Source organism: Brachyistius frenatus, unplaced genomic scaffold (genome assembly GCF_029030835.1).
Source record: "Brachyistius frenatus isolate BFR_SWC_R1_liver_20210118 unplaced genomic scaffold, ASM2903083v1 Contig_107, whole genome shotgun sequence".
Taxonomy (NCBI): domain Eukaryota; kingdom Metazoa; phylum Chordata; class Actinopteri; family Embiotocidae; genus Brachyistius; species Brachyistius frenatus.
The window spans coordinates 102501-128789 of NW_027210706.1; the positions used below are offsets into that span (position 1 = coordinate 102501).

General features: G+C 40.0%; 1 protein-coding gene across 3 annotated transcripts in view; it reads left to right on the plus strand.

The window, feature by feature from the left end:
• The window catches only part of LOC138628846 (pro-neuregulin-2, membrane-bound isoform-like), a 54207-nt gene that overhangs the window by 17654 nt on the left and 10264 nt on the right, over positions 1-26289 (plus strand). Inside the window, exons 2-7 of one of the 3 annotated variants that reach the window (XM_069712145.1) lie at positions 8170-8332; positions 11286-11404; positions 11722-11845; positions 19064-19122; positions 22425-22448; positions 25825-25927. In XM_069712145.1, the coding sequence (XP_069568246.1) occupies positions 8170-8332; positions 11286-11404; positions 11722-11845; positions 19064-19122; positions 22425-22448; positions 25825-25927 (592 nt within the window). Of the gene's footprint in view, positions 1-8169; positions 8333-11285; positions 11405-11721; positions 11846-19063; positions 19123-22424; positions 22449-22806; positions 22831-25824; positions 25928-26289 lie in introns of all 3 variants that reach the window. The other 2 variants (XM_069712144.1, XM_069712146.1) reach the window with 2 other exon arrangements.

The window sequence follows — 26289 nt, forward strand, 5'->3', positions numbered from 1 at the left end:
TTTGAAATGAATGTACTTGGGCAGAGTAGAAGGTCTTTGATGATTAACTGTAGGAATTTTTCTTTCTCATTGAAATAACTATCTCATAAATACAGACGGAAAATCTTAATTTTCCACAGTATCCCTCAATTTCATTACACTCATGTCAATTTAGTAACTGGCATGAAGGGCAAATTTAAAAGTATAGTTTGTTTAAATACCCAAAGCAGCCATGAGAATTATCTCGAATGCGTAATATACGTTAAAATCGTTGAGGACACTTGCAGTGATTCTGTCATGTGGATGTCACATCCATGAAGGGTAATTTATTTTCCGGTTTTGAGCTAATATTCCCGAGCTGACAAAACCTCCATGTTGCCCGAGGACAGCGTCCCAGAGAGGGGATAATCTCATTGGTAACCAGGTTCACCTCTCCCAGCTGCTTCAGGCCAGCTTTCACTGCTCATTTCCACACTTAGCTCCACAAAACCTGACAGTCCTACCACAGACTCACAAGGGGTGTCTCAAACCGCGCACTTATGTACTAACACCAAATATTCTGAGTGCATCAGTACGTTCACGCTGTCAAGGATGGAAACATGCAGTGCACTTCAAGTACCTGGGTAATGTACTCATACAGCTTCACGATTGAGTTAAATAGCAGGAAATGTTTCAGCTGCCTTAAACACACGGGGACTGTAGACTCACTGTATTGCAGCAGCGTTGAGCAATCATAAAGAAAGAAAATACTGTTAAGAAAAATGTCTGTCTTTCTTTCAACTGAAAAAATTTGGTTCACCTGCTAATTTGGAAATATCATGGCATACCAAAGATATGACTTTGACAGCAGACTTTGACACATGACTTTAAGTTCCACATGTGGTTAAGTTTAGACTGCTGAAACCTTTGTTAGGAAAAGATTGTGATTCTGGTTAAATACCAAAAAAAAGTAAAAACATCTCGCTTTGTGCTTCAATTAGATGTTGACTATTTCAATATTTAACCATGGTCTTTCCCTAACTATAACCAAGTGCTTTGAGTGCTTAAACCCAACCCTTGAAATGTTAATCATGCTTTAGTTCAGTTTAGTAGAAGGGAAAACAAATGTCATCAATTTTGCAGATACGTTCAGCATCTGCAAATTGTCACTTGGTAAATACATTAATTAATAACATGTCCTCAATATGTTGTTACAGAGGCAAATTTAGGTGACATGGGGTTTCTCTCAAAACACATTTAGTGCTGCAGAAGATATAAAGATAGTGAATAAATGTTCATTTCTGGGAGACAGGGTTGAAGTTGCTTATTAAAGACACTAAAACATGTCTGTGCTTTTTTCAGATGGTATAAGGGAGTTTATTAACAATAAAAGTCAAGTTGGGGATTTGTTCATTTGTGAGTTATAGAGTTGTGATAAATTTATTATTTTTACCTCTGACACAAGCAGGCCAGCTGGTTCCTCCTCTCTCCATCCTTTCACACTTGAAAGTCCGTATAATGTCTTCTTTTGGTTTCACATTGCAGTTTTATGAGGACACATAAAAACTTTGCATGACATTCCTTCCTGTCCCTTAACTTTACATCGATTGGTTTGTAAACTGGCGTTTGTCTGACGTCAGCATGTTTTGAATATAGCCGGTCATTACGTTGATACTGTACTTTTACTATTATTGTTATAATGGTGTCACCAGCTGCACCAACTTTAATTGCAGTATAGACTGGTTCTAATCTGCCAAGTGAATTTTCTCATATACAGTGCTGTCACAGTTTCTTTGTTTTCATGTGGTTTTGTTGTCTACTCCTCTCATATCATCCCTTTCATCCTCTAAGAAAATAAGTTATAGGTTTTTGACATTTTCATGCTTTTTCAAATTGATTTTTGATTTTTATCAATGGACCAAATTACCATTAAAAAAATTGTTTCCGTCTTTATCTGCTTCCTAATTTTCACTTTTCCTCTGGTTCTTCTCATTCTCCAATTCTTAATGGGTGACAATAGCCTGCTTCAACTTCCTGTAATTGGTCCAAAAGTCAAAACCATCCAAAAAGTGCTTTCACACTGCAAATGAACCGAACCATTCTTCAGTCAGGTTTTGTTCAGACTGCAGGCAAATCAGATTTATTTCTCAAATCAGATCTTTAGGACAGACTGTCCATACTGTTGTTTGCAAGTGAGCAGATCGGATTTGTTGTGTCCAGACATCATCAGCCTATCTGCATGGGTTGCTGTGGTAACAATACACGCAGCTATGCTGGTTGATTTTCCAACACGGAGGCTGCTGGCACAGAAGTGGCAGCAGACAATTTATTTCGGCATTTGTCTGTGGACTGTTGTTGTAGACACAGTGCTCAATTTGATCTGAGCCACCAGAGCGTCCGTACGACAGAAGCACCGTGGATATCTGATTGAAATATCATTTCAAACCTTTTCTAAATGTGGTTTGGATCCGATTTGCAAAAAGTGTATTTTGTGTGGCTTTTTGCTGTCCAGAATTTCAAGAATCAAATCAGAAATCCGAAAGCCTTTATTGTCATTCCAAATTCTGCATACAACAAAATTAGGAGTGCTACTCTATATAAATATACTACTAAAATACTACTAAATTATGCATGTCAGCATAAAATGTTGCACTGCAGAGAATCTGGGTACAATCTGGATATAACAAAAAACAGATTTGAGATGGCAGTCCGAACAAGGCCTTAGGTCCGAACCGAGACCACCTTTTTTTGGTTGGACCTAACTTTGGTCTGTTGGTTTGGACTGTGCCACCTTTCACACCTGCTATTTTGGTTCACCAAACTGAAAAGTCCAAAGGTGTGGACCAATCAAAGCAACCTTAGCCTAAGCTAAGTTAATAAACCCTCAACTGTAGTTGTGTAGTTAAAGCACAGACATGACAGTGGTAACAATCAAACCTTCAGCAAGAAGGTGAATAAACATATTTCTGACCACACAGTGGAAACAGAAGTGAGACAGAGAAGCTGTTTATTGCTCCTGCACATGTGACTGTTGTGGTAGTTTGAAGGGAATTGATTAGCAGATTGACAGAAGGATCGGCTGTTATTTGACTCTGGATGTATGGACAAACTGGCTGTCCTCCCCTTCTCCTCCTGTGTGTCTTTAACCTCGCCTCGTGTGTGTCTTGCCAAGCTTTATAAAAATATTCGAACACCTCACTCCCTTTTCTCCCACACATATTTTAAATGAACTCCCTGCTTTCTGAGAAGTCACAGCTATCATTTCTGTCTGCTTTTTCTCAGCTGCCTCGCCACAGTGAAATGATACATGTTAAGAGATGTGGAGTAACTGTAGTGCAACACCGTGACTCCTTCAGTCCTTGATTGTTCTTGTTATACCAAGGATGTTTTGCTGAAAGGAAAAGTCAAATCAGCATCAGTAAGGCTTTTTATGTACATATTGTTTTCTACTGCGTCGTGTTCTCCTGCTGTTTTCTCTCTTTTGTACGGCAGCATTTCTAGTTAATTTACTTTTGATTATTTCTAATGTATTTACTGACTGTGAAGCACTTTGTAACTTGCCTTTGAAAAGTGCAATACAAACAAAGATGATTATTCTCAGAGGTATTTTGTCATTGTGAAACTAAATGTCAAATTCGTACTGCTAGAATTGGCCTAATGTCGCCCCTCCCACTATGAAATCTCATCTCTTTTCCACATATGGTGCATTGTTATTGGATTACAGTTTCCATGATTTCCTCATTGTCTCCCTGCAAAATATCCACAGCAAAATGCTGGGTGAAAACAGCAAGCGGACTGCCCAGTGTCATACAGGAAGCAATTTGTTACGACCGTAGTAAAGACAGGAAAGTGGTGACTTCTGACTGTGTGTATTTTAGCCAAAATAATAAAGGGTCCTGGGAATATTTAGAAACAAAGAAACATTAGCATTCATTTTGAGTTGTGTTTTAAAAGGAATAATTACTTTCATTTTAGTTATATTTTCTGTCTTCACAAAAATGCTCCTTTATATTCTTCAGCTAGTTGTTAACTGTCTCTCTGCTGCTTGTTTCTTTGCAGTAAACAGCTGCCGGCTGCAGCTGGAAATGACACAGATGAGAGCAGCGGTGGAAGAAGTATTCAGATCCTTTACTTAAGTAAAAATATCAATACAGCAATATAATGCTACTCCTTTACATGTAAAAGTCCTGCATGAAAAATTCTACTTCAGTAAAATTACATATGTGTTAGCAGCAAGATGTAGTTAAAGTATTAAAGAAAAAGTAGTTAATTCCCTCTGATTAATATATGATTATATATTCGATTATTAATACTGAAGCATCAGTGTGTACACAGCATGTTAGTGTTGTAGCTGCTGCAGGTGGAGCTACTTTCAACTACTTCATATACAGTTTTATATACAGAGACAGCAGATAAATGTGAGGGGTTGTCAGATGATTAATGGGAGAGGAGAGAAAAAATAACAAAGTTCTGATTCACAAATTTACTCTAATCTTTGACTTTTGCTGAGATATTTGGATCATTTGAACATTTAATGAAATGAAAGAAATCCATGTTTGGTGGGGATGTTAACAACTGTTCTGAAGTGTGACCCGACAACACACCAATCTAAGATGTCAGGAGACAAACAGGTTGGAAACCACTGGTTTCATCTTTAACAATGTGTTTTAAAAGCTTGTTATATCATAATTTTTGTCAAATATTTATCTGAAAAGTAACTTATTCATTTTACCTTGTTCATTGCTGCTCAGCTAAGTTGCTAACTTAATTTCGTTGTATTTTTGCAATGACAGTAAACTGCCTCATGTCCTTATGTTAACTAAAGCTGTCAGATAAATACAGTGGAGTGTATGGTTGAAGTAGCATCAATTGGAAATACTCAAGTAAAGTATAAGTGCCTCAAAAATGTACTAAATCCGGTACTTGAGTAAAAGTTGGTAGTTCCACCACTGAATAGAGTGGTAAGACTGATTTACATCAGTAAAGTTAGGGGCTGTAAAACCAAAACAGTTATCTGAAAGATGCTAAAATACCTCCTAAAGCTGAGGTCTCCTGCAGTCAGGTGATATTTCTGTGTGCGTTTGTCACTACAACACATTTGATCCATCGTTAATGTTAAAAACAAAATTAAGTCAGGAATGCAGAGTTAAACCAAGAGTCTACCAAGTAAAACAAGGTTGCCTCCAACAAGCTGCAAAGCAATGTCATCTTGTTCAGTGAATTCAGAACTCATCTGGATCAGTACTGGATCAGTACTTTGGTTCCATCAGTAAACACTAACACAAGCTGAGAGTCTTGTTGAGTTGAGTCAGGATTCAACAGTAGATGTAGTCCTAACTGAGACTGTGGCATCTGGAGTCTTGTTCAAGAAAATACTAAAATAGCAGGCAAATTATTCCAAAATATACTGTATATGATGGCTGTGTCACTCAGTGTGATTCTTCAGCATAACTCATTACAAGCCAGGAGCTATGGAGCGAGAGAGAGACGGCATCTGGTGATGCTGCGATGATTTACTTTGGTGTGATGTGGAATTATACATCAGTGTGTCGAGTCTGTGACAAGACTAAATCTCACAAAATGTGAAAACTGGATTTAAGGATGTGCTGCTTGTTCCGTTGCGAGTCTAAAATTCATATTTAAATCCTTCTTACATAACTGCAAGCTGTTTGGAGCGTACTTCATGAAGGATCTACTTTTTAGCTCCATTGAGAGTTTGTATTTTGTTTTGTACTTCCATTGACTTCCAGGTTGGGGTTGATGAGGTTCGTCCAACCTTCAGAGTCAGAAGTCTGACTTCAGGAGGGCGTCCAGTTGAAATTGTTGACTGGGACTTCGTCCTAATAATGAAACACAAGAAACCCATTGTTTCCTGCTGCTTAGTTCACACATACTTAGATTTATATTTTAAAAGGGCAGTGCAGTCTTTCAAAACAGACAGACTGTTTGATTTTTGGCAAATGCACTCAAATAACAGTGAACAGAACATTTGTTACGGAGTATTTGTAGTGACGGATTAATACATATTTGCTGCTTTGGCAAGAATATCTGAGAGCAGTACAGTGTTTATGGGGTTGGGTCAAAATAAACTACATTGTGTGTGATAATGAAAGAATGTGTCACCCAGTGAAGCAATGGGGCTCATTGTAGTTTGAGCAATGAAATATATCAGGCCTTAGATACACGCGCACACACACACACACACACACACACACACACACACACACACACACACACACACACACACACACACACACACACACACACACACACACACACACACACACACACGCACACACACACAAAACAGTTCTTATCAGAGATTTGTTGAGAAGAAAATAGTTGAAAAAAGAAAAAAGGGGGTTTATTTTTGCCTACCTAATGAGCAGTGACTGACGTATCTATCAACATAAAGTGTGATGATGGTTGCTTGAATTTTTTTTTAATGTATAATTACATTTTTCATGTCAATCAAAGACATTTGTCAGACAGAGCTATTACTTTTAAAAGTGAAGCTACAACTGTCACGCTGACAGCTTTTCTGTCTCTGGCACATGAATCCCACCTATTGGTCAGTTGTATATCAAAAAAAGGAAACAGCTATCGCCCAACAACCTCAGATCCATCTGAATCACTTAAATAATTTAGATGTGGGCATTTAACCCTCCCGTTGTCCTCGGGTCAAAATGATCCGCAGCTGTGTTCAACCAAGTTCTATTTTATTTCTATATTTTTATATTTTTTGGGATCATTGGTGATCATTCTTAAAAGAAACCCTCACAGCCTCCTTGTCAGTTGGACCAGGTAGTGGCTCGGTGGACTGAGATGTGCAGTTCAAGTTGGGACAGAGGTTTTGTTTCATCTCTCCATCCCAGTGTTTCCTGTCACTCTGTCAAAAACAACAGAAGAAGACACAAAGTGCTCTGATTTCAAAATAAAACAGAACACAAATTGGAGTTATGAAGTTTTCACATGACAGGCAGCAAAGATGTTTGCAGGACTGACAAAATGGACAGAAACATATTGACCTAAAGTTTCTTATGTAGCTGAATTAAGCTCCAGTGTATCTGCTGCAACCATACGAGGAATAAAAGAAGATGTAACAGAGCTGTGAGGAGCTGTGGGCCTAACAGTTGTCTCGCATTTGATCAAGCGTGTCCTATCACTACAGTGTGTGTGTGTGTGTGTGTGTGTGTGTGTACTGCGTGTGTATAAATGGTACTAGATGGTGCTGAGTTGTCTCTTTGCTTTAGCTTCTGCGAGCTTGTGTTGCCTGCACTGGTGTCAGTGATGCAGTCTGTTGTAGTTTTTAAAGAGAGGCGAGAGAGAGCGAAAGTCTCCGGGGACTGATGAAGCACAGGCACGCACACACACACACACACACACACACGCACGCACACACACACACAGACTGCTCCATAGTTAAAGTCTACTGCAGATAGTTTCTGAGGCAAGATTTCTTTTCTCTACAAGCTTTCAGTTTGTCTTTGCTTTTCAGGATTCGGGCCTTACCCAAGAGCTTTCTGTGTGTGTGTGTGTGTGTGTGTGTGTGTGTGTGTGTGTGTGTGTGTGTGTGTGTGTGTGTGTGTGTGTGTGTGTGTGTGTGTGTGTGTGTGTGTGTGTGTGTGTGTGTGTGTGTGTGTGTGTGTGTGTGTGTGTACGTCTATCTTTGTGACGACTAGTTTGACTTTTAGACTGAGGACTTTTTGTGGAAAGTGGGGACATTTTGGGACAGATTCAAACGGTTGTTAAAACTTGATCTTAGTATCCAGGTTAGAATTAGGTTCAGGTTAAGGTGGGCTAGTGGCCGGGGAATACGTGTGTGTCTGTGTTTTGTGTGAAATATAATTGATTTTCCTCCGTTCTTTAGCCAGCGCTCATGTGAACTCTGACCTGTCGCTGCAGGTTTTGACCTTAAAATCTGAACCCGTACTAATAGATTTTCATCAGCCACACACACACTCAGACACACACAGACACACTCAGACACACACAGACACACTCAGACACACACAGACACAGACAGACACACACAGACAGACACACACAGACACACAGACACAAAGGCACACATACTCGCACACAATTAAATGGATAGATTAATTAAATGTCTGTAGTTCATTTCAATAATGCAAGCTTTGATTTTCTTTCGCTGCACCCCCTCCCCCTCTGTCCGTCCCTCTATCTGTCTCTCCCTCTCTCCATGTCCAGCCTCTGCTCCTAAGCTGCGGCTGATGCGAGGCCAGTCTCTGATGGAAGGGGACAAGCTGTACTTAAAGTGCGAGGCTTCGGGGAATCCCAGCCCTTCCTTCCGCTGGTACAAAGATGGACAGGAGCTTCAGAAAGGCAGAGACCTCAAAATAAAAACCAACAAGTGAGTGTGTCAGTCTGAATCATTGTCTTTAAGAAAACACTCTATTGTCATATGGACGCAGATGTTTCCTCAGTACATAAGATGATGGCTCCGTGCAGCATGGAGCTCTGGTTTGGTGACAATGAGTAACTTCACCTCACACACAAGCTTTGGCTGTTGGTAGATAATCAGACTTTCACTTCCTGTTCCTGTTCCCCTTTCTGAAAACAGTAAACCTTTACGCTAAAGTGGCACAGCTCAGTATATCGATAGTAACAATGGGTTAAATTAAATAGAGGAGCATTTTGGGATATATTTCCCTCTGGAGTGTGAAGGTGTTGCTGGTAGTTTTGGTTTATGGCCCACAGTTTTACATTTCTGATTCAGTCTCACCGCTTTACGGAGTGATGAATCCAGTCAGCAGGCAGATGTATTCAATGAAAAAGCTAAAAAAAAAAAAAAGACTGAAACCAACCTGCTAAACAGAAAACAGATGAAGTTAGAATATATTCGGTGAACACAGTGAAGTTTTTAGCAGCTAAAGAGACAGATTATTTTACACTTGATACCCAAATATTATTGGGTCATTTGGATATGAAAAGTGCAAAGCTGTAATAACTGCCATGGTAACCAAGTATTTTTACTGCTGTGCCAGCAACACGAGTCATTATGTTTGGAGTTGTCCATGTGTCCGTCTGTCACATTCTCGTGAACACGATATTCTCTACTTCGTGCACATTTGGCACCAACGGTCGTTTAGATTCATGGATGAACTGAGTAGATTTTGTAGGTTTGTGGTTAACTTCAAGGATTCGTTTGCTACTTTATTCATTTTACTTTATCCTTATGAATCCCAAACAAATAAGTGGCTGTGGGATAAAAGATAAAATGAAGAAATTTTATATCTAAAAGGTCAAAGGTCAACTTCACTCTGACAACAATGTTCGGCAGATTGTGACCATATTTTGCATGTAGTGTTTACCTTGAAACTGTGCTGATTGTGTAGATCTTTTGTGCTGTTGGCTTGAAGATGCATTTTGGGCTTCCATGTTTTAGAATTTGTAGCTTCTTTGCAGCAACATGTATATTTGAAACTTTGTCTAATGTCTTGCAACAACTTTGTCAGAATCAGCTTTTATTTTCCAAGCATGTGAACATTAAGGAATTAAATTTAGTTTTTCTCAACAAATTTACAAACTAATACAATAAACGTATTCATACCTCCCTTCAAATACAATGAAAACCTTTTATTAAAGTCCTTCAAAGTCTTCACTATATATCTACGATATTAGTTTAACCCTCCCATTGTCCTCTGGTCAAAATGACCCGCAGCTGTGTTCAACCAAGTTCTATTTTATTTTCATATTTTTTGGGATCATAGGTGACAAGGAGGCTGTGAGAGTTTCTTTAAAGAATGATCACCAATGATCCCAAAAAAATATAAAAATATAGAAATAAAATAGAACATGGTTGAACACAGCTATGGGTCATTTTGACCTGAGGACAACGGGAGGGTTAAACAGACATGGACATAAACTGCAACTTAACTGGTTGGCAGAGGTACAAAACCACAAAGTGGAAATGCTAGTTTTTCTCAAAAAACAGAAAAACCTAAATCAAATCTGTCATTGATGTTAACACGGTTTGCCCTTAAAACATCACCAATTCTTCACTTGACAACTTCTTTAAGGTACCCTGCAGGTAGGTTGTTCCAGATGTCTTGGAGAACTTGCCACAGTTCATCTGTGGATTTAAGGTGCCTCAGTCTTCATGTAACTCTATAATGTTAAGACTGGGCTCTGTGGGGGTCATACCATCTGCTGCAGGGTTCCTTGTTGGCACTAAAGATACTTTTCATGACTTTGTCTATATGTTTGGGGTCATTGTCATGCTGCAGGAGGAATGTGGGACTCATCAGATGCGTCCCAGATGGTATGGCGTGATGGATCTAAATATGTAAAGTGCCTAAATTATGTCCGCAGCACTGTATAAATCAAAAATATAAAACGGTACACAGTAAAATGGCAGAAAAGTACATTTTAAATCTATCTTAAAACAACACTCACACATGTTATTCCTACAGATCACACTTTACATGTTCAGAATTTGTCACAAGCTACTGAATCCACTGATCTTCTCATCTGCTTTTCTTTTTCTAATGTACAAAAATATTAGTGTTCCAGATGCTGTACTTGTGCACTGACACTCACTATTTTGAGTGTATCGGTGCGTTCACACTGTGAAGTACAGAAACATGCAGTGCACGACAAGTACCAGGATGATGCACTCAAAACACCCCAAAAAAGAAGAGTGAAATGCTGGACACTTTCCACCCTTAGCGGTCACCATCTTGGCTCCGTAGAGGAAGGGGCGGGGCCACTGACGTAAAGAATTTTCAAATTAAGGCTCTGAGGAAGCTGCAGATGTTCCTGAACACAAAAGTTGTTGTTTTTTTCACTACTACTGCTGGAAAAAAGAATCAGTGTGTTTATTGAGCATGTTAAGCAGAGGAAACAATAACACGTTAATTTCTGAGTAAAATAATTAAAGCTGCAGATATTTTGGAGGATGATGTGTTCACATGATGAGGTCATTTCCAGTCAGCACAGAACAGCAGTGTGTGATTTGAAACAACACTACTCTGTCAAAATTCCTGCTCTATAGCAAGAGACCTGACATGGAAGAGCACTATTTGTGCTACGGGAAGTATGTCATTTTGAACACATCATGTGTCTCTTCTGTTTCTTGTTTGAACTTTAAGAAATTACTGCCCATTAGCTTTGGCAACCACCATCAGCATTCGTGTCTAACACTCAGTCATTAAATGACTAAAGATTTACATTTCTCGTCCTGCCAAAAATGAGTCTGTGGCTTTTTTTTGAAACAATGATTGACACGGTCTTTTTATCTGCTTTGTATCACTGTCCTCGTTCTCTTCTTCTGTCTCTGCCTCCTTCTGTCCCTTTCTCTCAAGAAAAAACTCAAAGGTGCAGATCAGTCGTGTTCGCGTGGAAGATTCTGGCAACTACACGTGTGTTGCTGAAAACTCACTGGGACAAGAAAACGTCACAAGTCTAATCAGCGTGCAGATCTGTGAGCAACAACACTTTCTGTCTGTCTGTTAAATATGTCAGATGTTTAATATCAAAGAAGAAGGAGTCTGATCGTACAATCACAAACTTCATTGAACTCGTGTCTATGGAGAACACGGAGTAGCAGCAGTTGCAAAACAGAAATGAGGGAAAACAGAATAATAGCTTGTATCGCTTGTAAATATATTTAAAGATTTTTTTCAGTGGTGGTATGGTATTTTTATGGTAGGTAGAATACCTTCCTAACTTCCTGTGATATTAAAAAAGAAAAAAAAAATTCCTTTTCGTCTGTTTCCTGTCACTCTGTCGTCCTCATAGTGACCACCACAACCCCGTCTCCAGGTGTGAGTCATGCGAGGCGCTGCAATGAGTCGGAGAAGGCGCACTGCGTCAACGGAGGAGACTGTTACTTCATACATGGTATTAACCAGCTGTCCTGCAAGTAAGTTTGTGTCTGAGCTGGACACCATCCCCTCAGCCATCACTGTGTGCTCGTTCCCCCTGTCTCTTTCACCTGCCCTCTGTCCCTCTCTCTTCCTGTCTCTGTGTGTGATTTCAGTGTTGCTGGTCACTGCACCACCTCCTGTTCCCCGGTTATACCCTCTCCACACACACACACACCTGCAGCCCACCCAACCACGCCGCCATGTTTAAGGGCTTGTTGTTTTCACTTGTTAGCACTTGTCACAGAAGCACAGAGCAGATGGCTTTAACAGATCTTCACCTTTAACAGATCTTCACCTGCACATGATGTCCCCATGCATTCAAAATCTGTGCTCCAATAAGATCACTTTATTTAAGAGTGAGTGAGGTCTGCCTGTGAAATGAGAAGAAATGCACAAAAAAAAAATGAACATCTCAACTGAAGTGTAAATGTCTTTAAATGGTTTTAATTATTTGATGAACAATGATTAGTTCAAACTGTTCTAGATGGGAAGCAAATACCGCAAAACTAGTGGCGTCATTTTCAACTGTTAGCAATATGCTGGTAAAACTCAGTGGAAATAATTAACACAAATAACAGGTTTTATTGTTCTTTTCTTTTTTAGAGTCAATACACAGGTTGATGGGAGTGTTTGTTGTGGAGGTTTATAGATGTTAAGGTCAAATATGTATGCATATATAGAATGTCTCTGCAGTTTGAATAGAACTTAAAACACCCAGTTTGAGGCAGATCTGTTAAATAACAACAAGAAAGTAATATGACGGTTGATTCGGCCTCTGTTTACTCTGTGTTAAAAAGTATTTCTGAGCAGATGAACTTTACTGGCATGAAAAGTTGAACAGGACGTCCCACTGACGTAGTGTATTAGCTGCTGCCTCTGAGCTCGGTCACTCTGTTGGCATGTAACCATGAAGCATTTTGCAAACTCAGGGCACTCGAAAACAAAGAGGACAGAGGAGGCGAAGCTGATTTTAATACTTCTAAAATGTACAGTGATTTCTTACATGCCGCTAATAACAGAGCCACATCTTTATATCTGTGTTTGCCTAAATCTGATTGACTAATCTACATTCTATTGAATTGGTCAGTGTACACTCTGTTAGTAGCTATCAAAGTCACTGAGCAACCATAATCATAATATTGCTAACCCTGACAGCTAACTGCCGGCATTAACTGCACTGTAACAGTTACATCCGTCTGATAATAATAACTGGTATAAGCTGGTACTAAGTGAAACATTTACATTAATTCACCTAAAACTGTTGTATTTTAGTGTTAAATGAATATGAAGACTGCATGACATTAGCAGCAATAATTAAAGAGGTGGCATTTCTTGAAGCAGAAGCTTTGACCATGGAATTTTCCTAGAAAAGTCTATATTATATTATTTATCTACTCCCCTTGATTTCAGGTATTTTGGACTTTCAGCAGGACATGACAAAATAAGAGGATAACATAGTATGCATGGCAGTGCTCAGCATTTTTGTTGAAAGGTGAACTGGATCATTTCTCCACCAGAACTGGTTCAATCTCTTGCCCACATTTTAATCCGCCTGCTACGTGGCCAGATGTTCAGAGCAAATTGTTGAAATATTTTATATTCTATAAAGTGTTAAAGACACTTAAGACCATTATCTTTTGTCAAATAAACAGACCAATTTTTTTAACTGGAGCTCAAGCAGAAGTGTAATATAATACTCTTATTTATAGTGCGTTGTCTATCTGCTTTGCAGTTGTCTCCCTCTGCTTTCATGTGAGGTGACAACCTCCAACATGACTTCTAAGACTCGAGAGTTAGCTGTACATCAACATTTTAATGGATTTTTTAGCTTCTACTTTCTGTTTTTTTGGCGTCTGACACTCAAGTTCTCACACAAACACAGGGAAGCCACATTTAGCAGGTGCTTAGCTTGTGTATAGGGATAATGTGAGTAATATATAGATGGCTCAGACCTGACAAACATTATTATTTCAAATATCTCCTTTCTTTTTTCCTTATTTACCTTCTTTTCTCTGTGACTGTTTGTGTCACCATGTTTTCTGTTGTCCCGGTCGGTAAGAGACGAGACAAGCTGCTCAACAAAGTATTGGCCACATTCACCGCAAGCTGAGTGTAAGATGTAGTAGTAGTAAGTAAGCTGTAATTTTCTCTGCAATGACGCAGACCAGGAGTGGTTAAGGCTCAGGCTAATGATCCACTTCTTCTTTGTGTTTATATCAAATAAGCTGCAAACATAAAATGCATCACTTCCTGTGAGTGGGAGGATTTTTCCCAGGAAACAGCCACCAGACTGGTAGGTGTTCAGAACAGCAAGTGCAAAAATCTTCATGAACTGAATATTAGATGAGTCACTGCTGTTACATCAACTTATTCCAGACAACCACAGTCATGTGTTTATATGAACATGACATGTGACAAGCTGTATCCAGGTGCCATCAAAAACAATTTTATAAAATTTAGACAACATTTTCCAGCATATTGGCAAATGATACGACAGTAAATCCCCGACGACAACTTTATCTCATACTGTAGCATCTGAGTGTCGTTGAGGTGAGCAGTTATCTTGCAGCAGTGCCCTTCTTTGGTCACATTGATTGTAGAGTATACCAGTGTCTGTAAGCACAGTGTCCTGCTTTAAAATACAAACTGCATTTGCAACCAAAGCTTTGTACAAACCTACGCTATGAAAACGTCTTTGTTCTCCGCATAGAGAAATGTATAACTTGTACAGTGCAGGTTGTAATGTTTCAGTTCCAACTCGCCATACATCCTGGGTCATGTTGTAGAAGTGTAAGAAGTGCTTCCCCTGACTGTGGATAACAGATGCTGCGTATAGTCATGCATGATCAAAAGCTTCTGTGTTATGCTTCCTGTATAATAGGATGTATCTGCTAGAGATCCATGCTTAGATCCTCGAGGTGTCTGTTTCAGATCAGAGTGCTTTGTTTCTTCATTTCCATCTTTCTCTCTCTCTCTCTCTCTCTCTCTCTCTCTCTCTCTCTCTCTCTCTCTCTCTCTCTCTCTCTCTCTCTCTCTCAGTATTTTTATACCTTGTGTCCCCCCCCTCCCATCGCTCTGCCTTTCTCTCTACCTCTCATCTGATGTACCTTCCGGTCATTGCTGAAGGATAAATCTTAATTTATTTTTTTTCGTGGTGCTGACAAGCAGAAAACTTTGTTTGAGAGGGTTCTTATACACATTACGACTGCGTATATAGCTGTTTAGGGGTACGAAATATGCAGGATTGTACATCGCTGTGTGCATGATTGCACTACATACATCCCACTGCATATTTCAAGAAGGTGCGGCAAGTTAGTGAGGTAGCAGCAGACCAGCCAGCAGCTTCCAGAGTTACTTCTCAGCTCTGTCATCCTTTGTTAGCCTGTCTGTTAGGTCCAGTGGAAAACAGGATGTAAATAAGAGCGCTGTCTGTAGACTGTCTGCTCTGCCTGTTCACTTCAGAGATATGTAGACCCCCAATCTCTATTTCTGTTTCACACACTGTTTCAAACACACTTGTGAATCTGCGTGACAGCTGCAAATCACTCCCCTGCATTGCACTGGCAGGCTGCAAAAAATTTTAATATCGTGGAAATTTGAGGTGGTATTTGGAAGCGCTTTGTTGCCGACCATGGAAACCAATAATCTCCTCTTCCCTGAAGGGAAAAATCATGCTGTACTGCAAAATGGAGTCTGTAGGTTAAAGTGGAGGACAGTACATACAGAAAGGTGTCCCAGATAAAACAGAGTGGAGGTTAAAGTGGAGATGAGCACATACAAACTTTCCCCCTGGCGAGCTGTGAGCAGGTGAGAGCTCGATGTGTCCTGCTTACTCAGTGTTCCTCTCAGCTTCTGTTATCTGTGTAGAGCTGCAGATAGATCTTCTCATTAATCAGAACTTTGTTGGGAGTTTTAACGTACACACAAAGCACCATATTAATGCACAAATCTGGAAGCCACCAGAAAACATTGTCCCATGTGTTCCCAGCTATAGGTTGAAGATGCCAAATTTCCTCTCACGGATCAATAAAGTTAATTTAATCTAATCTAATCTACAAATGCCATGAGTTCAGGCTGGTATTGATGCCTGGACATAATGCCCATGGCTGTCTGTGTTTTTTTTCTGTTAAATTTGATGATCCTCTGTATAATGAATATAACAAAATTAATCACAGGCTTTGCTTTCATTCAGATGGTTGGAACAAACGGTGTGCCGGCTTTTTTTTACCCATCTGTGCTCATCCTCAGGGGTGGGGGGAGGGGGGAGGGGGAGTACAATTGTGGGGGAAAGGGAAAGCAGGCCCGGGCAGATAAAGAAAGGGTGTAGAAAGAAGGGGAAATGAGAAGCATAGAGAAAAGAAATGATATACAGGGAAAGCTTCGCCGGCATAAGGCTGCTTCTGCACCGAGTGTCTCCCGCCTCTCTCTCGCTCCCCTCCTGCTCTATTTATATCTCTCTGGGAAATTGCTGAGTGGGCTCTACCGAGGGTTTTTGCTGTAATTGATTCAAAATGCAAGTTGTCTCTTTAGTGGTGAGGAAGAGGAGAAAAGGATAGCCGGTCGGTTCTGTGGACAGTACACAGGCGAGGGTAAGATGAAGGTCCTTGCATTTTAAATGGGATGCGTTTGTTGACCAGATGTAATAAATACTGTGTGCTTATTACGAGGGCTGGGCCAAATTGCTAGAGAGCTTCTGTTATCCTATAATGACTGTAATGGGGCCACACCCATAATATCATAAAACGGCTGTCACTGTTGTGATTCATCTCAGTATAATGTGTACTGCAGTTAGATCAGATTTTCTATAACATGCCTGTTTTTCATTTGACTGCAATAAAAGCTGATCTACTATCAATTAAAGCAATAAAAATATTATATCAATGATGCCTGGCTGGGTAAAAGCCATGACACCCATTTATACACAATTCAAGACATTTTAAATTCTGAAGCACTCTCTAAAAAATACTTTTTATTTTCTTAAGGATGCCATTTGAAATGAGGTCCTGCAGCGTTTCCCCGAAAGAATGAGGATTGATAGAAATTTAGAAAAATGGCAGAATCAATACATCACAGCATCAAAAACATGAAAAAACAGCAATATTTGGAACTGTGTGTATCAATTTTCTAGTTACTGTGATGCAGTGAGGAGCCGACTTGTTAGTTTCAGTGTTGTGAGTCTGATGGCTGACGCCAGAATATGAATCATATTCAGCCCGTGGTATCGCTGACAGCTCGCCACCCATCCAGAAACAACACACCACATTCTGCAGCTGCATGTAAACTGTTGCTGTTATTTATGCCCAAGAAATACCAAAACCTATTCCAACCATTTTCATGCTCAAACACTGTGGAGGGCTGTCTTTCTCCCTCTCTTTCTGTGTGTGTGTACTCTTTCATTTCTCTCTGAAAACCTCAACACGTTCTCAAACCAAAACAACAAAACAGGACAGTTACTCCCAGACAACATACATACGCATTTTCAGCGCCCTTTACAGGACTTACACATACTTGGTTCGATTTTGAAAAAGATCCTGGTTTGGGTGACAATAAGTATGTTTGTTGCGAACATGATGTAGGTTGAATACATTACGTCAGTTAACTGACATATAGAAGTTAAATTAACTCAAAGTTGACTCGTGTTTTTAATCAGGATGATTAACGGTGAAAGTCGTGTTTTAAATATCCAACCACTTCGACTTCCTCATTAGCCGGTTTTTATTGCTCTTTTTACTACGGCCTTACTTCCTTCATTGCTCCCATCATAATTACCAGGACCAGTAGAGGTGGCCATTCATAAACATTGGTCACTTTAATCCCCTTAAACAAGCGACCATTGTTGTTGTTTTCTTGTGAGGCCAGGATAGAAAACAGTTATTATTATTATTATTTTTGCAGGTTCTTGTGTTTTAAGAATGTATTTCTGGAGTTCAGTCATCTCATTTAGGTCCGTTATAATTTGTGATGGTTATCAGGTTTTTGCTCCCAAACATCAGCATGGCATTACACAAAGGGAGGACTTTGTATTCAATGTAAGATGCCTGGCTGTACTCTCCTAAACAGCTGCATTTCTAGATGCTTTAGTGACAAACCCGAAGAGAATTATTACCCTGCAACTAACATCAGCGTATTAGAGCACTTTTAGCATCTTTCAGCTCTTTATTTTGGTTTTACAGACTTTTTGGTTTTGATTTAATTCCCTCAACTCATTTCCAGCAGAAGCATTCACCCATTTCCAGTGAAAAGGTTTACATAACGACCTTCTTAGCAGCCATTAGCAGCTACCTGGTAAACGTAAAGAAGCATTCAGCAGCTAAAGAGCCCAATGTTTCCCCCACTAGATGATGGAGACCAAAACAGAGGTAAAAGAAAAGTGAGTATTCAATTTGCACTTGTCAAGGTTGCAGAAACATGACTTGAAATAAATACTAATGTTACTGTGTGTTTGCTGGATGTATAAATAGGTGAACTGTTTGCCAAACTATTTGCTTTATTAGCTTTATAAGGTGATAATAGGTTAGATGAGAATTGTTGTACTGCACCCACTTCGTCAAAAATATATTGAAGTTGGTTTGTGCTCTTCATAGAAAGGCTCCAAGTAAATCAAAAGGCATCAGTATAAACTGATCTCGTCTGCCCTTATGCAGATTTAGCACTTTTTACAGACATATTTCCATAATACACAAAATAATGGATGTCAAATATAAAACAGATTTACTTTCAAGTTTTATTTTTCTATTTCATCATGCTTTTGGTCAGGGGTTAAGAAATGGTTGCACTGAGTGAGAGTTATAATCTACTATTAGGCAACAGTGTGTGTGTGTGTGTTTGTATGCATCTGTGTTTGTGTGTGAGAGGGGTTGGAGGTTAATGACTGTATGTTTGACCCCTCCTACTTCCTGCACCACCATCACATGACCCTCATGACTGTGATGCTGTCTGAACTGTAGCAGTGATATCATATTTGATGGCGGTGATGTCACAGTATGCAGGTCATCTCTCTTTCTCTCTCTGTAGTTGGTGGATTGTGCTGTTTCTAATCCCTCATCTCTCTGCTCTCTTATGTCTCCCTCTCTCCCTTCCTCTCTTCCCCTCCTCTTCTCTGTCTTTGTGTACTTCTCCTCCTCTCTTTCCTCCTGTTTGATCCTCTCTCTTCCCTCTGTATCTTTAACCCCATCCCCCTCTTCCCCCTCTGTGTCTCGTTTTCCCTCCATCAGGTGTCCCAATGACTTTACGGGGGACCGCTGTCAAAACTCCGTCATGGCCAGTTTCTACAGTATGTCCATTTGCTCTTGTCTGTCTCCTTCCCACTGAGATGCTGCATGCTACATCGGAGGGGTTGGATGGATGTGTGTGTGTGTGTGTGTGTGTGTGTGTGTGTGTGTGTGTGTGTGTGTGTGTGTGTGTGTGTGTGTGTGTGTGTGTGTGTGTGTGTGTGTGTGTGTGTGTGTGTGTGTGTGTGTGTGTGTGTTTGGAGACCTGCTCTTCTGTCTCGTGTAAGTTAACGTATGTGTGTGTGTGTGTGTGTGTGTGTGTGAGTGTGTTTGCATGCCTCTGTGCCCCTTCCTCTCCCTGTCTCCCCTGGTTCCTCTGTGGTGCTCCTCTGGTAACGAGAAACAACCAATCTAGAAATGTTATAATTTACATATTATATATTTTCCACTCCAGTTCACTTGCATGGAGTCTCACTTCTTACACACTGGATACTTGACCTACAAAACTGCTTTAAAAAGTTCAAAAATTGACAATTCAATAAGCAACAAAATGTTTTGTCTGCTGTTGCGTTTAAAATGTTTTTAAACCTTGCATTCAAAATCCTTGTGTTGCAGCTTGATCCAGAGCATTGCACTAAAAGAAACAGAGGAGACAGAGTTAACACAATAAGGAGGTTGAAGTTATGGGCTTTCACTGAATCACTTTGTCACTTTTCTTTGTAGATGGTCCATCGGTGTTGCTTGTTTTCTAGCAGTAAAATAAAAAAAAATCTAATTAAACAATCAAGGCAAAAGTAGGTTGCTAGAAGCCATTAATACAACACTGTGAGTCCTTATTTCATGCTGTGCCCCTATTTCAAACAAAACCAAAAGTCTCTCATTGATTTTACTGGAGTCGGAACAGGACTGAAAACTGAAGGTTTTAGATGGCCCATGTAAGTCCCTCTGACATTGTTTTGAACAGCTGACAGTCATTACTGAAAGTGATAGTGTGTCCAAAATCCCCCAAAATTGGCAAGTGAATGAGAGCGAGATTTAGAGTATGTTTAATGTTTCAAGTCTTCAGGTAATGAGATAAGAAAACATCACTCATGGTGGCCAATGTCATTGTGATACTTATCTCCATATAAGTCAAGTTTCTTTATATCCTGTTAGAGGAATCTGCTTTGAACTCAGAGATTATTATACAACTTAAAGTGGTCAATGCGATGCCCTGTTGTTTCCACTCTGAGCATCCATGGATCATCTGATGAATTCTTTTCATAGCTAAATACTGCTTGAACTTTTTTAGGGTTTGATTTCTCATAAGTTCAGAAATTGTCCATCTTTTTTCTTCTAATCACAGTGATATTAAATTGAAGGAATAGTCTGGCATTTTGGGAAATGTACTTGTTCGACTGATACCACTCTCATGTTTATGTTAAATATGAAGCTAACGCCAGGAGACAGCTTTGCACAAAGACTAAAAACAGAGGGAAACAGATAGTTTGATCCTGTCCAAAGGTAACAAAATGTGCCAACCAGCACTAAAGTTCACTCATTAACTTGTTATTTCTTGTTTGTTGTATTAAAAAGAAAAAAAAAGTTCAAACTTGTAGTTTTATTGGTTGTGTGGAAGTATTTCTTAGAGTTGATTTCCTGAAATCTTGTCATCATTTCCAAGAGGTTGGACTGAACCAGATCAGCTGTCTCTGTCTTTTTCCTGTCTTACTACTAAGCTCCTGTTTCTATCTTCATACTTAAAGTGCAAACATGAGAGTGATGTCAGTGCTCTCATCTTGAGCTGCTAGTCTAGCACATATATCATTTCAAGAGGCCTGCTCCCCTGATCTCATTTTTCAGTTACTATTTGTGGCACTTTTAATGAACAACCAAGTGCAACACAATGAATATCTTCCTGGAGATACTGTGTGGGCACTGAGCACCCTTATCAATCTACTTAAACAGTATTGTGTGGTCATTCAGAACTATTATAAACACGTTTGCAACACATCATACAAACTAGTTCTACTTCAGCCTAACCCTATAAGGACTCTTGGCCAAAAGGCTAATATGTGGATTTCCCAAAATGTTGAGTACGTCCTTTAAATCATAGGGATGCAAATGGGTGTGTTTTGTCACCCTCCTGTGATTGCATGGGCAGTAAAAGTGAAGCACTTTTAGTCACTATTGGCACAATCAGATGAGACCCCAGGACATGTGCATGAAGAATTAGCAATATGCTTTGCTCTGCTACTTTTATACAGAAATAAACTACCTCTCTACATTGCTCATTCCCATGTTGCTGTCCAAGCAATCACATAGGGAAAAAAAAAACAGAGTCATGGAAGTGACCATCATCTTCTTGTTTCCAGCCAAAGCGTGTAATACACCCATCAGTCCACGAGACGATACCACGATGTCAGTGTCACACTTTTCCTCGCCCAGGCATGAAAAGTAAGGTGCTTTAGGTTTAGACACCAAAAACAATGTCCTGTGATTTAGAAAAAGTTCAGGGTTTGGGTTCAAATAAGTCATTTTTTGCAAGTAAATGTGTCACATAAGTTACTTAATGCACATCACGTTAAGTTAAAATCATTACATTATGTTAGCAACTAACTTTTGTTTTGTAAAAGAAAGTCATGTTTAGGTCATACATACGTGTACTTTTCACGCCTAGGCGAGGCTAAACGTGACACTGACACGGTATCCTCTAGTGGACTGAGGGGTGTATTACACACTGTGGTGTGATACCAGGCGATTAAACACTGTTTCTTCATGCTGTGTTGTCTTGCTTTGCTGTTTGTCTGTTGTAGAAGTCTCCACACTGAATAATGTCAATTTTAGACCAAGAGCAGGTTTTACATCGTCAGATATCATACTGTATGTAATGTCTACTTATTTCTGACCCCACCATCACCCTGTGTCTACATGCTGAAATCTGTCTGTGTGACATTGTGCTTTTATTTTGCATTGTGATGGTTAAGGAGCTCCCTCAGTGGAGGTTAGGGTGGGGAGGAGATTGGCTGACTTTCCCTCTCTTTGGCTGGTAATGCATGCAAAGCCATGGAAATTGGGAATGCTGAGATGATTTCTCTGTAAATTATATGATAGCTTATAATAGCTGCACGTAGCAGTAGTGGGACAAAGTGCTATACAAGAGGTATGCTGTAATCAATACAAAGGCACACAGTTGCCATTAGTCAAATGAGTTACAGCACCCACCCCCATTTGCTGTGCCAGCCTCATCGACTGTACTGTGTTTTTATGTTGGAGAGTAACTCACTGCTTTTTATCTTTCGTTTTCTTGTTTTTTTTCCTTTCGTCTTTTTTTGTTTTCCTTTTTCTTTTGTTTTGTGTTTCTGTCCAATGTTGTTTACTCCAGAAATGAGGTCTATTAAATATAGCAGTAAGTGATGTGGCTTCTTGTCTTGCTGTCTTTGTTCGTCTGTCTCTGTCTCTGCATGACTTTTCGTGCCTGCTGATTTCTCTTTCCTTCTACCTTTGGTTCATTCTCTCCCTTCGCTTTTGATTTCTGTTCGGTTCTGTTTATTTTTCCTGTCATTTCTGGGGGTCACAGAGCTGAGGCTGTCTGAGTTGTCTGTCTGTTACTGGACGGTACACATGTCAATCACTATGACTGACAGCACTAATTACCTCATACACTGATTCAGAACGTGGAAATAATATATCTGCTCCAAAGTGGACGTTACACCTGACCCTATCTGTCTCTTTCTTTTTACCACGACAACTTTCTGCGCTGGCAGAGCTTCTCAGAATTGAATTCATGGGTATGGAACCTTATTATTCATTTTGCTGTGCTTACAGGGTTTGCCAAGATCCTCTCATGGTCACACATTATTGTGCCATCTTCTTTCTGAAACCAACAACTGGGTCTCTCTCAACCTGTCCCTCTTCTTCTCCTGCCCACTAACCTGGTTTTAAGACACCTGACCTTCCTTCCTTGCATGCACTCTTCTTCTAATCCGACAAATCTGGAAAAGCAGACATTAGAGAAACCGACAAATTTCCTGGAAAGGGATACATTAAAGAAAGAAAGTGCCGAGGTGAACTAAAACACAATTTAACAATTTAAATCAAAGTTGTGTTTATCTGGACAGCATATCAGAGCAAAAGCTACTTTCTTTGTCCAAAAACCAGAGACTGTTTCACGTCATTGATAAATACAAGTGTCTGGCTCGTCCTTTAGGCTTTGGCAATGTGCATATTGGCTTCAGCAGCCTGTCGAATAAAAACATGGAAGCTGCAAGTATTTCTGCAACGCATTGCCAAAAGCAAGCAAAAGGCCTGACCACATAAGTCTGTCCTTATTATTATGCCCTTGATTGACTCAGTGTCAGAGTCAAGAGCTCGCCTGTCCTAAATCACGACTGCTATTGGCCCCACTGCACCAGCGAGCTCGCCTTCCCATCTCCCATTGCTTTTCTGTATCAGTACCCTGTGACACACACACAATGCCGGGCTGAGGCTCCCGTAGGCCTGTCAGTCCCTACAGAGGCCCTTTATTTAAAGACTGTCCCCATCCCCTCCCCCACCCCTCCCCTTCAGTGGCGTGTCTAGAACTTTTTCAGAGAGGCGAGAAGGGGAAAGGTGAAGTGATGAGTGAGGTAAAGGTTGAGTGTTTTTGATTTCACAGCACAGTTTCTAAAGATCAGATTACAACCGAGCAATTTTGAAATACCTTTCTGTCATAAGAGCCCGATAGATAGATACATGTGTCATCTATAAATCACTCATAGGTGCTACTGGTAGACACCATTAGTTTTAGTCTGAACTGAGTGGAAACATTTTAACAAGCAAATAGTTGTGTTTCAGAAGGTTTAGGACATTGAAAGGTTATTGCTCGCCTGCAGGGACTTTAATTTGGCCGTAACTAACAATCCAAAGACCTCTATAATCCAGTTAGTTGATAAGGCGACAAAGTCAGGTCAGTCCTTGGTTCCTGGAGACCCGTTTCTCCCCGGGCCTTTCTCCTGGACACGCCCCTGCTCCCCCCTCAGCCCCCTTCCTCTCCCTCTGTCTTTGTGTTTCCTCCTGCTCCTCCTTCCTCACCTCTTTTTTTTTTTTCCCTCCCTCCTCCCCTCATGTTTCGTTCTGTTTGTTGCTCCCTCTATCATTGTTGTCACGCTTGCCATTCTGACACAGAGTGTTACGCCACAGCAGGCACCGCAATCTGAATTAGCTGGATGGCGAAGTATTCACACAGCATCACCACAAAGCTGTTAGAACTCAAGGTATTGGAGTGTAATGTGGTCCAAGTCTGGTTAGAGCCCCGACGGTGACACAGAAATACTATCACCTACAAACATAATCTCAAAGGAGTGTTGGATGTAAGAAAAAGTCAAATGTATAATAAAGAAAAAATATACTCCACAAATTCATAACTTTATAGTGAAAAGGTAAAGTCTTTGATGGTGGTTTCTATTTGTTTCCAGATTAGGTGGTGGGGACACGATAGGCTTTCTGCTGCCAACACACAAATCATTGCGTAATAGACAACAATTACACATTATTGCAATAAATTAAAGTCCCGCCAAAATCTAATTTTATATGACGTTTCAAAATACTGTTGATAATGATGTACTATTTCCACCTTTGATTTGAGCAAAACGTTTAGCAGCAGGTTTCCTTGATTTAAGTTGAAGGACAGAAAAGGAAAATAACTTTGATTAAAATGTGAATCAATATTGGACGACTGAAATTTTGTTTAAAACGTAATTCACAACCCCTTGAAAATCACTTAACAGCAAAACAGTGTTATTCATTTTGGTGTTTAGTTACTATTTAATCTGAAAGAGGAAATAAGGAAGAGAGAATAGATGTGTGCTTTAAAAAGTGACTAACCCAATACACCTAAATTATTTTTAAAAATAGGCAATGCTCAACTTTAGCAGTTGTTTATAGTGGAGTCAGATTACCACCACAGGGTACAAATGATAACAGATACATAACCTGATTATACAAGAGCAGCAACATTTAAAAAGTAAAATCAACTAATGTTTGTGACAGTTGTGAAGACCAAACTGTTGTCTTGTTCCCAGGCTGCTGTAGTGTCAACACTTTGAACAATGTGGTGGTTTTTTTTACTATTATTATTTATGTTTTCATCTGGACGACTTGTCTTTTGTTGACTCCATCCATACAGGCATGCAGACAGACCCGTCCAGTGTCATCTGTAGCATTACATCCCCATGGGCATCGTAAATACACTTGTGTAGGATCAGCTGAAAGTCTATGTCATGGCCATAGATGTGGTTACATTTCTGCTTCTCATCTCTTATGATATTTATGAGACTGTAGAATTACTCCTGTGTTGTAGTAGCGCTGTATGACTTCAGTACAGATTAAAGTGTAAGGCATGTGACATGTTAGAGCAGGAACTGTTGTACAGAAAGCACAGGGGATACGATAGGATGGCAGCAGATAAGAGTGAGAAAAACTGTTTCTGTAGTTACCATCAATGCAGAAGCACTCATGCTGTGTGTGTGTGTGTGTGTGTGTGTGTGTGTGTGTGTGTGTGTGTGTGTGTGTGTGTGTGTGTGTGTGTGTGTGTGTGTGCGTGCCTGTGTCTGTGCATGTGTATTTTTTGTCTGTTCTCTGCGATGCATGAACGTGTGCGTATATATGTTTTGCGTGTGTGTGTGTGTGTGTGTGTGTGTGTGTGTGTGTGTGTGTGTGTGTGTGTGTGTGTGTGTGTGTGTGTGTGTGTGTGTGTGTGTGTGTGTGTGTGTGTGTGTGTGTGTGTGTGTTGTTGTCATCCACAGAGGCTGAGGAGCTCTACCAGAGGCGGGTGCTGACGATCACAGGCATCTGTGTGGCGTTGTTAGTGGTTGGCATCGTTTGTGTGGTGGCCTACTGCAAAACCAAGTATGTCTTTGAAGGAAAGATAAATGATTCCCCATTTTTGAAAGGCTCTAACCCTTCAAATTAGCCCCGTTAACACAATACCCACTAATACTCATAATGATGAGTTGCTTCTTCTGCTCGTGATGCAGTAGAGGAGAACACAGACCTTTCTCTCAAGTTAAAGTACTATTGCAACAGTAAGAGTAAGGAACTAATGTGAGTCAAATGTACTTAAAGTAACTTAGTTGTTCTGCAGATTGTAGCTGATTGAAGTGGAGATAAATGTAACTACATTATACAGTACTGTATACTGTTAGCTAGTTGAGTCCAGCAGTTCCCAGCTGAGAAGCTGTACATCTTAGAAGGGTCACAAGATAAATCTA